The 13,591-nt window shown below is 39.8% G+C and overlaps 1 protein-coding gene across 1 annotated transcript in view; it reads left to right on the top strand.

Annotated features, from left to right (window-relative positions):
• Nucleotides 1-13,591, top strand: part of DSCAM (DS cell adhesion molecule) — a 717,333-nt gene that overhangs the window by 604,961 nt on the left and 98,781 nt on the right. The window contains exon 20 of the mRNA XM_059720751.1: nucleotides 8,893-9,026. Coding sequence (XP_059576734.1) covers nucleotides 8,893-9,026 — 134 coding nt within the window. The remainder of the gene's footprint in view (nucleotides 1-8,892; nucleotides 9,027-13,591) is intronic.

Raw genomic sequence — 13,591 nt, 5'->3', positions numbered from 1 at the left:
AGAAAGCAAACAAGCAAACTTGGATACGTTTATGTCCAATACATAATGTAAGAAAATAAATAAGCATATGAGAAAAGGTTATATAGAAACTCTTTTACTATAGAGATCACTCTAGGCTGCTGTAATACACTATGTCTCTAAACTCCAAAACCAACGAGAGTTAGGAGACAAACCTGTTCCCATGCTTTTGAAAATCTCATGAAGCACCTTTCTATGTCTTCGGAAATTTAACCCCAAAAATATTTTTACAATAACTTGACATAAAATCAAGTATAAGGGTGTATCTACATGAGACACTAACTGTTCAGTATCCTAATACCACTGAGCAATAGCGTGCTGGGCAAAACCCATGCTAATATGCTACTGCACGGTAGTATTAGGCTGTTGCGCAGTTAGCATCTGAAAAAACTCATGCGCCAGCAGTACTGCACAATAGCACAAGCTACTGTGCATTGATTTAGTACTTGGTTATCCAAGTACTAAACTTAACGCACAGTAACTATGCACACCAGTGAGCGTGTAGATGCAGCCTAAACCAGGCTAATAGTATTTCTTTTAAAATGTCTTCAGGGAATTTACAGTATTTTTTTTCAAATAAATTTCCCAGTTTTGGGAAAAAGATTTAAAATGTCTGTATTGAGACTTGCAAAAGTGCTTTAGGGAAGTTAAAATCCCAACTCATAGTGAAAATCAATGCATGAATGTACGAGATTAATTTAATGCAAGTTTTCAAATGAACTTTTTCAGATAGTTCTTAAACTTGCATCTACTTGAATGTTTTATAGTGGTGGAGTGGTGTTTAGGAGAATAAAGCCCCTAATTAATATTTCTTGTTATTATTCACTGAACCCTAGGTAGGCTATTCATTCCTAGGTTGTTTTTATTTTCACCATTTACATATTTCCTTTTATTACTTTGAACAAAGAAAGGTTAACAGCAAAATCAGATTCCTCATAATTCCTAAATGTAGTTCTGCCTCCAGCACTCAGTAGAAGCAGCTGTGTGTGAACTTTATCCAGTCAGCAGCAATTACACTCTAAAACTGCTTCAGGATTCTGCTTCCTACTCTGTGGGCATGTATACATGTACTATTAATATGATATAGGCTTACTGCACGGTAAAATACTGTACAGTAAACCTTCCCTGGGTGTGCATCTACATGTGCACCCTATTGGGAGCAAATCTGTTCCCAATGGGAGAAGCCCAATACAGGGCTGCTCCTGCCCTGTTCTGCCTTCCTGCAACAGCCGGGAGGCAGCTCCAGGCTCCCCAGGGATGTTAACCTGGCAATGAGTACAAGGACCAGTTCTGATGTGCATGGGGCCACGAGAGCTCTGCTGGCTGCAGCAGCAGCTGTCTCCTGGCCCCATGCACATCAGGAGGGGTCCTGATGTGCAGATGGCTGGGAGACAACTGCTGCTGCACCCAGCAGAGCTCTCCCAGCCCTTTACATATTGGGGGACACAGATGCCAGTGAGCCCCATGCCCAGTGGCGCTTCCCTGCCTGGCAGGGGCTTACTGGAAGCTGTCCCACTCCCAGGGCAGCTGTCAATGAGCCTCCAGCTGCCCCAGGAGCAGGACGGGTCCTGGCCAGCCTCCTGCTGGGTGGGAAATCACTGCCAAGCTGGAGGCTTATTGGCAGCTGCCACAGGAGAGGGACAGGTCCCAGCAAGCCCCTTGCTGACCAGGGAATCCCCACTTAGTTAGAGATATGCTGGCACAGGACAAGTCCCAGCTAGTCCCCTGCTAGTTGGGGAGTCCCTGCCACTGGCAGTTGCCACAGGAGCAGGACAGGTCCCAGCCAGTCCACGGGACAGCTGCTAGTGAACCACCAGCTCAGCAGGGAAGCAGAGATTTCCCCATTCCTGGTGCTGCATGGCTCCCAGGTCTTGTGGGGAGCTGGGAGCCATGTAGCATTGGCACAAGTTGGGGCAGAAAGTAACCCCATCATGGCGCTGATCAGCTCCTGGCTTCTGGGAGCAGTGCCATTACTGGGGACAGAGAACTCCTCCATTCCCTGTGGCCAACTGCAAGTATAGCTGACTGGGAGCAAATTTCTTCCCGGTCAGCGTCTACACTATTGCTACTGTGCAGTAACTTTTGTGCAGTTAATCTAATACCTGTATTTGCAGGTACTAGCTAACCGCACATTAGACTATTTCACTGCATAGTAAATGCCATGCACATGTAGATGGTGACACTTTACTGGGTGTGTCTACGTGAGATGCTATGTCACCTTAGCAGTGAGCTATGGCAATGTAGCTTGTCGCTGCGGCAATGTAGCATCAGTGGGTACAAAAACAACAAACTTGTTGCTACTGCACAGTAGGGATAGAAACAACCTGTGCACCACTGGGACTGTACAGTGACTATGTAGTAGGTGCACGCACTGTGTAGTAGATTCGTGTACTGAGCAGTAAAGCTTCTTGTGTAGATGCATCCAGTATGGTTTATCCACACCTCAAAAGAAATGGTGGTCCCTTTAAGTCCTTTCACAGCACAATTTGTTTCCACTGTCAGGATTTAAAATCAGAGATCATGTGATATTCCAAAATATTTTGAGCTTGGAATTTTATCATCATATCTCTAGCTTAAAGAAAAGTCTAAAAAATGAAGACATTGTACAGTAACATGTTCTCACATGATTTTTGCATCTATGTAACCGTATTTGTAAATATTTCACACTTGTGCTTCCACACTGAGGGTTCAGTTGCCATGAGTAGGCAACATTATTCCATCATACTTCAAGGAAGATTCCATCCCAGGGAGCTCAAATTCTTCTCAGACCACCCCTGAATACAAATGGACTGCACCCCAACTTCATGGAGAGTGAGGCATACTACCTTATGCATCCCTGCTCAACTTAGCTGGCCAGTCTCACAATAGAAGAGCAGAGGTATGACTCATGGCAACTGAATTTAGTGTGGAAGCACCAGAGTGAAATATTTACAAATAGTTACATAGATGAAATATCATTTGAGACCATGTTATTATATATTACTTCTTTAATTTTTTTAAACTTTTCTTTAAGCTAGAGATATGACGATAAAATTCCAAGCTCAAAATATTTTGAAATGCCACACGATCTCTGATTTGAAATCCTGACAGTGCAAACAAATCATCCTGTAAAACAGGGGTGGGCAAAATGCAGCCTATGGGCTGAATGCATCCCACCAGGCCATTCTATCTGGCCCGTGAGGCCCCTGAAAAATTTAGAAAATTCATATTTATCTGCCCCTGACTGCCTGCCATGCAGCCCTCTATGGCTTGACAAAACTCACTGAGCAGCCCTCTGCCTGAAATAATTGCCTGCCCTTCCTGTAAAATGACTTAAAGGAACCACCATTTCTTTTGAGGTGAGGATAAACCATACTGGATGCATCTACACAAGATGCTTTACTGCTCGGCAGATTAATTTACTACATAGTGGGTGCATCTACTACATAGTTACTGTGCAGACTCTGTGGCACACGGGCTGTTTCCAATCCTACTTTTTCAGTAGCTCATTGCTAACTCCTAAGGTGCACAAAGAAACCTGTTCCTGAACTCGGAAAGCACAGACTCTTTGATGGTTGACTGCTATACAGGGGTGCAAATGGAGGGCTCTTTTAACCCTAACCCTCTTTTCTGTGAAGCCATGCAACAGTCAAACACTCTCTGGTCCTGAGGTAGTGAACCCAAACTTTCTGGGCATTGTGAAAGTCTGCTCAATGATTTTATTGTTTATTTCAGTATCAGAACATCTCATCAGAGATATCTACTTATATAATATCACTGTTTCATATCTTGTGCCAGTTTCACTGCACTCCTTTATTTTTTTCTTTTCCTTCAGTAGGAAGTCTTCCTTATAAAATCAATGACACATTGTGTCCCCCCTGTTTCTGTGAAAGGCAGATCATAGCCATTTGTCACTGACATATCAAAGGTGCAGCTTGAAGATACATGTCCAGGATTATCAAATGTCTTTACACCACCTAAAATTGACAAAATCTTTTCACCTCAAATAGTAAAATAAATTATTAATGCCAAATGATAAAGGAAGGGCCTGGACAAAATAAGTTTATATTTAGGCATCTTGTAATGGTCATTTTGGTTTTTAGACACCAGAGGTCAGACATAGCTGCTGTTAAGCTTAAAAGTGAAAGAGATTCCAACTAATAAAATGAAGTGAGCCTTTCTTTTAAGATGACACCGTTTATGGTTTTGTCTAATTTCTCCCTGAGAGCCTTCAAAAACGTGAAGTATTCCTATCAGAGATCCTTCTGGCAAAATGAAAAGTGGATTAGAAACTTCCTGATTTAAAAATTAATTGTATTTTTCCCTACACTTTTTACTTTACATGGAGCTTACTCATTAGCCACATTTGTTCTTCACCTGAGGATTTATTTTACTCATTATTAAAACTTTAAATGGATTTTCTAATTCTCTCGCTCTGTGGGTTTAAACATTTTCACAATCTACTAGTAGCATGGGGGCTGAATTATTTCTTCAATTTTTCTTTTCTGGAAATGATACATTATAAAATTTTAATTGAAACAATTAATCTGTGTGTCTTATTAGACAGAGTTGCTCTGCCAGATCCATATCTGGGGTGGATGAAAGGGATGGGGATGCATAACTCCATTCAGTTTGATGGAATGACACCAATTCACACCAGCCAACTTACTCAGGAGTCCTTTCACATAGGATACTTGCTGTATAGAGGCAGGCACATAAAGCCCATTCTGGCCTTATGTATCTTCTTTCGCCTCTCATACCTGACCACCATCTGAATCTATAGCTGGTACAGGGAGCTTTTGGGACTTGCATAACCTAGAAGGAGGTGTGCTTTCCCTTATCATTTTCAGTTCTTCTTTCTCTCTCTGTCTCTCTCTTTATTTCACTCTTTTTTAAAAACCTGTTGTTCATATAGGCATGATGATTGCATTTCCCTTCAAAGCTAGATGTCATATAATATCATGCTAATTGATCTGAAAAGAGTAAATAGACAGCTATGTCACCCAAGTTAGAGTTTGCCCTAATGCAAATATTAAAGAAAAATAACTTCAGAAATCATCCCAATGAACGTCATGTTAAATGTAGATTGTTTGGAGCAGATTGTGTTAATTGGTGGGTCTAGCTATGGAGGTCATGCTATCACTGGCAAGAATTAGGCTCAGATCCTCTGCACTGTATTGAAGAGACATTCTTCAAGCTCTTTTCAAGATACAATTTGCCTGTGCCATGCTTCAATGTAGTCAGAGTTCTCAGGTACTTTTGCTTCCTATCCAAACAATACACAGTATGAATCCAATGCAGAATGAGATATAAACACATGTATTTGTAAAAGGTAAAACAGCAACACCATTTTACTGTGAATTTCAAGTGAAAAGTATCCATTTTGATGCTAATTACAGCTAATGTAGATCTGAATTGTAGAAGGAAAATGTGCATGAGTAAAAGTGCTTTTTTCCCCAATATCCGTAATAGTCAGTGGGATAGCCCTGTGCTGTGCAGGGCTAGGGCCTTGGATACAAAGCACAGCCTTGCCCTCTGACAGAGATGATAGTGTTTCCAAATGCAACATGCCAAGTGCTTTTTGCCTCTCTGGTGCCTGGTACTGTGAAGAGAAATAGACACTCATCCATCACTTATATGAAGCGAGAAAGTCCATGAAACCTCTAAGAAAATCGTTGTTGACTACCATGAACTGTTGTCCCCTGTTCTTGTTCTCCCACAAAATCATCCTTTTAGCAATCCCCATTTTCTTCCTAGCTGCAGGAATTTATAAACAGTAACACAAAGTGCCTCCTCAAATTTTAAAGGGACACACTTCGTAAGTGGGTGGAGGGATTATATTCTTTTGGCTAGAAATAGACATCACCTAATGAAGGGATCAGCTATACTGCAGGACAGTTGATCCTCTGCACTGGGTGAAACACATGTTGCCCCTTATCCTGTCCTTGCTGGTGCAGGACAAGGGGCGATGTGATCTTCCTGACTTCCCTGCCCAGCCAGACCATGCCCTGGGTCTGGCCAGGTGCAGAAAAGTACCCCTGCCCAGTCAAACTTGGGGCTGAGTGAGGAGAGTGCCCAGAGGTACTAGATGTCTGCCACAATCAAGTGGCAAAGTCTGTTACTACTTTTTGTTAAGCCACTGGTTTTCATTTCACTGTAGTACAGCAAAGAGTATTGATGTCTGTTGCTCAGCGTTTGTGCTGTCTTAATGAAACATCAGGAGACATCTGTTTCCACACTTTGTCAGCACCTGTTGACCAGAGAATGAGCTTGGGGTCCGTTTTTGGCCTGGTCTTTGAAAATCCAGTATTTCCCATAAGACTCCAGGGACAGCTATAAAGGATGTTTGGTGTTTTTTTGTTCAGTCTTCATTTTCTCCCAACTTCTTTAGCCTCACCCCCTAGAGTCAATAAAACTAGTCCATAGTGTATTTCATATCTAACTTTTCTTTATTAGAAATTATAGGACTCAAAGAACTGGTAAGAATGACAGAAAACTCAGGCAATAACAACTATGCTAAAGGGAAAAAAAAAGATAAATTTGAAATTTGGTAAAACACAGTCCAGCCCTCTTGAAATTAGTGTTCTATAATAACCAGATGCTACTAGGTTCATAATAATGTATGGCAATAGGAATACATGTAATACATTAACACTATAGGATTGTGAACAAGTTTCTCAGACATAAGGTGAACAGCACTTGACACCCCCACAAGCAGGGTACTATTTAAAAATATATTAAATAATATTTGATAATCAGCCTCCCAATTAATTATTGTATAATTTCACTCTACGGTCCATTATAGAATGCCAACACAGGAGACTTTTACCACCTCATGAAGGTTTTCTGAATGCAAAAAGCCATATGCTTTTTTTTTCTCTTTAATTGAATCCCACCGCTTAGTGAAAACAAACTTTTCTTTACATGACTCTCCAAGACCTCCTATGGTTTTCTGAGTAAATACATACAATTAAAATTATTTGCAATTAGAGTTACTCAGTATCTACATGTTAGAGAAGAAAACAAAACAGACCAATGAAAAGGAAAGGTTTTCATGTGTGTCTGCTGGCTAAAGAACTCTAATCAATTCTGAATTAATCCTTCAACATTTGACAACCATAAGCCACTCCATCAGAACCTTTCCCCATGGATTAAATCATAATTTGCCAATAAATTACTTTAAGCTCCTATATTTGGTTGCAGTGATTTCCAGGAAATGTTACTGGCCATAAAAGAATCTCCCATTGGGCTAAGTAATTACCCAGGAGAGCCAGGTTTCACTCTTCAGCAGCAGTAACAAATAGCAGTTCTAATGAGCTAGATATTAATAATGAGCTGAATGCTGTCAAGCATCACTATTTACTCTGGATTGGATGGAACCCACTAAATGATTTAGTCCATCCACAGCAAGGGGTTGAGTTTGGGAACATAACCATGAAATCCTCATTTGGATCTTCATTCTCAATACTCTATAAATAGAAAATGCTGAGTGATACACAGTGTTTTGAAAGGATGCATCTAAGACAAACTTGCACTTAGTACTCATCCATCAGCCTTCTGACATTTTAAGGGAAACATTAGATGCAGTGGAACAGCAGTAAACAACACAGCTTATTGAAATGGAAACTAAAGTTTTCCTGATATGCATTTCAAAAGGGGAGATATTTCTACTTAACTATGAAGCTAAGTTAGCTGCAGATTTAGTCTGCAGTCCTGCTAGCTTCTACAAGTAGACTCCCACCCCACCACCTTGGTGCCCATTAATTTCAAGGAACATTAGATCTGGGTTAAAGTTCATCTTCTTGCAAAACAAGATCCTCACCTGCCATGTATTTGCTGGCACATGAACCCTGTTTTCTGTGGTACTAAACAGGATCTGTGGACTAGGATCTGGAATTTCCACTCCATGTGAAGTGTGAACATCTTGATTTTTATTGTCATTGTCTCAACCTGAAGCAAAAAGCTGAAATACTAGAATTTCCCATGAAACAACACTACTAAAATATTTCCCTCTGGGACCATGAAAATGTTTAGTATTAGTAGCATTAAAATGTTGCACATTTGACATCAATATAATATTAAAATACAGTGCATTTGTATAGTATTAACTGTAGCACATATAAATATGTTACAATTTTAAAGTAAGTCAACGCATTATCAAAATAAAATGTCTTCATTGTTTTTGTTTCCTTCAAGATGTGACTGAAACCAACACCAGGCCACAAAATAATTCCCTTTTAGAAAAAAGTTCATTTTTCCACAGAAGGTTGTTCTGTCAAAAATTAATTGATCGAGTCTTATTTGAAGAATAACCCATGATACCTTAAATACAGCTTCTTATGTACTTTTCATAAAAACATGATATCCTTACATACCCAGCTTGTGCATAATAGGAAAAGAAGGTATGTCTATATATCTGCGGTCACGGAGAAAAGTATACAGTATGAATGTTTGAGAAATGATATGCCCATAGGCTCATGCAAATACACAAAAGACGGGAATTAAGGTTGTGTATGAAATGAAATGTGAGCGTTTCCTGACTTCATTCTTTAGGAATACAACTTTAATGCTTTTTTCCCCATAACATTTTTGATGGAACATATAATGAATTACTGCAAATAAATATTCATATACTGTGTCTTTAAATATATGCATATCCATATGAATACTGTGTATATGTTGCCTTCAAAATATAATTAAAATGTGTTTCAGGAGTGGCATAGGAAATGCTAGTTATAACAAACACTTTCACTGATAATAGTTATTCTTTGCAGGGTCTCTCCTCTTCTTTTCCTTCTCTTGAGTAGTTCTCTTTTTAGCTGTGTTGTACTGTACAGGTTGATGTGTTAGGATGGCTTTGGTTCACTTTAATAACTATAGCCATTGCTCTTCCAGTTCCAGGTCCTCCTGCTGGAGTTAAAGCAGCTGCAGCTTCAGCCTCCACTGTATTTGTGTCCTGGCTGCCTCCCCTTAAGTTAAATGGCATCATCCGAAAGTACACGGTATTCTGCTCACATCCGTATCCCACAGTAAGTTCAACAAAACAAATACAAGGGTACAGTAGAACATTTGCAGATATTCAGTGCTTCACACTTTTCTTGCCTGGTCTTCCTACGTAGCTCTGTTTGTTTGTTTTTTTCCTTTGTTCACTTATCTCTTTTTTTTACAGCACTTACAATTTACTTCAACATACAGACTCCACAGGTTGAATATTTCTAAAGAAGCAGGGTCTGAAGTTTGTTTAAGTTGGTTCTTACAAAGCTGGCTGCCAACGGACACAGCCCAATTGCATCTGGGTACATTATGGAAACTTTCATTTGTGAACATATTTGCTATATCTGACATGCAGCTTGATCTATGTTCCTACTTTTTGGCTTGAGTATTCATGTGGGAAGTAGCATAATGACTTGTGAATAAGCATACTTGTGTGAGAAGCATTTCCCCATCTTATATCTTTGGGCATGTCCACACTGCAAAGTTATCATGCCAGGCAGTGGCTCAGGTAAACATGCCATAACATGTTTTGCATGCTGCCTCCTGAATCAGAAACAGTATAGCCATGTTCATGAAACACTTCATTTTTCTTAATTGGCTCTGCAGCTTAGCCATGCTAATTAGCATATCTGCACTGCCAATGCACCTTTGGCTTTAGCTGCTAACACCTGTGGAACAGGGCATTGTGTCTGAGATTTCTCCTGCCTGTCCCAGTAATTTGTGATAAACACGTGTTTTTTCTGTAACCTCAGCTAGGAAGGAATCTGACTTTTGTTAAATAAACTATTCTTTCAATGGGAAACAGACTCCCATTGAAAGCATAGGCCCTTTGGAATATAGTATTTAGGCACCCAAACACCTTTGAAAATCTGTCCCTAAGTGCCTATGTAATTCTTGAAAATGACACTTAGCTCATACTTCTTTTGAACACTTTATCCTTAATTCCATAAATTTAATACTTGCTGCCTTGTGCACCAAAATACCTGGATGCAGCATTACAAATAGGACCTAGCTATTGGATTATCAGCTTTGACTACTAGTAGATTTATTAGTGGGTTATAAGGGTTTGGCAGCACCTGATTTTGCCATTATTTTAGGTTAAATTAGTGATGCTTTGAAAAGATTAATTATTAAGTACTTTTGTCAGAAGGCAGAAGTCTGCCACCACTTGCCACCCTGCCCTTTGACTGACTAATGACAAACAGGGCTACCTACCTCTAAAGGCTTCTGTGCCTAGTTTAAAATGAACACCAGATGGTGCTGCTGCTACTTTCTATATATCTCTTGGCATACAGCTCAGATATTTTCTCCTTCGAGTCTCTGCTGGAAACATTTTTTCTATGTGGATCCATAGCATAGAGCAGTAGTTTTCAGTCTGTGTCTAAGGAGCCCATGACAGATAACTATGATTAATCTAAAGTATGTGAATAACACACTCACAATTCAAAGAGGTCCGCACCTCCATTCAGTATTTCCAAGGGAGTCCACACCTCCATTCAAAAATTTTCAGAGGTCTGCAAATGAAAAAAGGTCAAAAACCAGTGGCAGAGAGAAATGAAGCACCATATATTGCATCCAGTTACTGGATTTTGTTTTCAAGGTTCTCATTGATTACAGTGCCCTTCCTCATGCAAAGTTATTTTTTGTGGCTTACAAATCACATGAATCCTGCATGTCTTCATAGAAGCTAATATTAAAGCTCAAATTGCTTCTCTAATAGCTTGTATTGTTGAAACTGTTTGGGGGGCTTAAGTTCAGTGCTGCTCAAGATAAGGGACTGCTAGCATCAGCTTGAGTCAAATAGTAAGAAGCAGTAACTTAACTTACTAGTGTTGGCCTCTATCATACTGCGTTGCTATGTTTCAAAGTATAAACTGTGGATGGGACATTAAGGTACCTAGTCCAGGGTTGGCAAAATTTTCCAGTGCTAGGCAGGAGTGACTTAGCTTTGGTCTGAGATTGGCCAGCACTAGGACCCTTGTGGCACTTCTCCCTGCCACGCAGATGCAGTGCAGCATGGGCAGAGGTCCCCCTCTGCCAAAGCCCCTGGAGTCCAACTGTGGCACAGCATAGAATGTGTTCCCTGCCACTGAACTCCACACTGCCCGAATGCAGCATGGCACCGCACGGGCAGAGTCCTGGCTGTCAAATGCTCTGGAAGCCATGGCTCTGTGGGCCAGATCTGAAGGCTTTGAGGGCCAGCTCCAGCCTCTGGGCTATAGATTGCTGGGCCCTGATCTAGAAGGCATGAATGAGGACTCTTTTTTCACTATTTGCCTACATTAAAAGAAAAAAATTATAAGAGCATTCTCTGTAAAACTTATCCACAGTGTTCTGATTTATTTGAATCACACAAAAACTACCTTCTCTTTCAATCCTGAGTACTCTATCTTGGGCGGAGATGGCCAATCTTACTAAATTGCAAGTATCCAAGTGCCAAAGTTTCAGACTTCTGTGGTTTTCTGAAATGCAGGTCTGCAACTGTCTTACACAATCAGATTGCTTTTGTAGGGGTAAGAAGGTCTGATATACTTGGAAAGAAGGATCCTGAAATGTATAACTAGATTCTGCACTTTGACTCCAAGGAGCATTGTCTCTCTAGAACATGTGAAACAAAAGATTTTGGTTCACCAGTGAAAAAAAGCAAGGCTACTCTCATTTGAATTCCTAACCTCTGTCCAAGATGGCTGGAGAGGACCATACACCACATCTTTTAATGCTGAAACCTAACCCCATTACTTTCTTGCTTGCTTTCTTGCTTTCCTGCAAATAAAGATTAAACTTAAAACACATTAAAACTTGCCTGGTAAGCACAAGCACTACCTGAAATAGATTTCCATTTATATATAAAATGAATAGACAAACGTCAATTAAATAAGAACAGAGAGGCAGGAAATACCTAGAAAACTGCAGGCAGGGGCAGCCTGGAAAACAGCAGGTTGGGTGATGTGCTCTGGATGGAAAGGGGGAAGGTTGAGAAGCAAGGTTTCATAACACAGAAGGGAAGAGTAACAAAACTTCAGAGATAATGGAGAAGAAAAATGAGAGACTGAAGATTTGTGAACTCATGTAAATAGATACCTAATATATGTTCTGAAATGTATGTCCATCTCTCAGAAATATCGTGTACTTATATACAGTATAGTTAAACTAAGTTGGTTTTTTGAGGGTTTTTTTTGCTGCTTTCATGAATTACGTTATTTAATTGTAAATAAATCTTTGGTTCCCTCTATTTGCTGGCTGGAGGTGGGTGAGAGGAATAGTGTAAGTAGAATAACACTATAAAAGGCTAATAAATGGAGACTGCTCTCATTCTGAGTCACAGTCCTTTCCAGAGCATTATCACTTGGTTCTTGTCTTTGTTCCACTCATATTAAGTTGTAGAATAAGATGACCTTACAGCCACACACTGATTCCCTGATAAGTGAAAGCTAGAAGCAGAATTAGTTTGGCTGACTACAGAAAGGAGATTGAAATGGAAGATGAGCAACTATTCTGATGACCTCAAATGTCTGAAGGATTTTAATGGTACCTTTTCCTCTAATTAAGGAAGTTTTTTGTTTACATTATATGTTCTTTTTTATTTTTTCTTTTAAAGGAGGTCGCATCTTAGTAATAAAAATATTGTTGGGGTTTTTTCTCCCTTTACATAATGCATAAACATTCCTAGGGTAGTCAAGATATAATAGGGTAGGACATAATTCAACTTGCGAGGGAAAATAAAATGTCTCTTTTGTACCTGGAAAGTGTGTATGTAGTTAATCACAATGGTTTTGCTATTTCCAGATTTTAAAACTTCCTTTATAGTTTGTAGATATCTAAACAATAGACTTGAATGGCTCCCAAGTTACTTTTCAAGTCCTTGTCAACTCAATGTGTATTTTGTTTTGTGTTGTTCTGTTTGTTTTGTTTTGTTGGTTTTTTTAAGTGTAACTATCCATGTATGTATGTATAATATGCACTATCAGGGAGGTTTCAGACAGAAAAGTATGATTATGTAAACTCCCATTGTCACTACTACCATTTGAAAAGCGATCTGTGCTGTGCACAGCTATTATAGGTTTCCCAGAGTGTGCAATTTGATATACTTTTTTGTAACATCAGACCAAGTCATAAGAGTTCAGCAGATGAGGGAAGGATTGCAGTCTTTAAATGTAGACTCCCTTGCCTTCATGTCCTTCAGCATTCTGAAGTGGTTGCTAATTATACTGAGAAACTTTGACTGTTGTCTTGTTTGAAAACTGCAGGTTTATCAAAAAGGTGATTTATGAATTTGTGCCCCCAGGTCTCAAGCTGTGTCTGTGCCAACCCTGTGTTAAGCCTAGAACCACCACCAATAAACAAGTCCTGCCTGCATGTGCCCAGCATAGCAATTAAACAGACGGCATAAGTGCACATATAAGGGAGAAAGTGTGAGAGGAGCTCTAAGTTATTTTCTCTATTTCATGGCTGGCAACTATGAAGAAGGCACAAGTTTCTTTGAGCTTGTTTCTCAGCACTGGTTGAGACTCAGCAGGGAGTTAGTGTAAACATAGTTCAGGAGTTAAAAAGATTCAAAGTAGAAGTACAGAGCCCAGTATAGACTGACATGTGTTTGTAA

This window comes from Alligator mississippiensis, chromosome 1 (genome assembly GCF_030867095.1).
Source record: "Alligator mississippiensis isolate rAllMis1 chromosome 1, rAllMis1, whole genome shotgun sequence".
NCBI lineage: Eukaryota > Metazoa > Chordata > Crocodylia > Alligatoridae > Alligator > Alligator mississippiensis.
The sequence above is the reverse complement of the archived record's forward strand: the minus strand, read 5'-3'. Positions and strand labels throughout refer to the sequence as shown.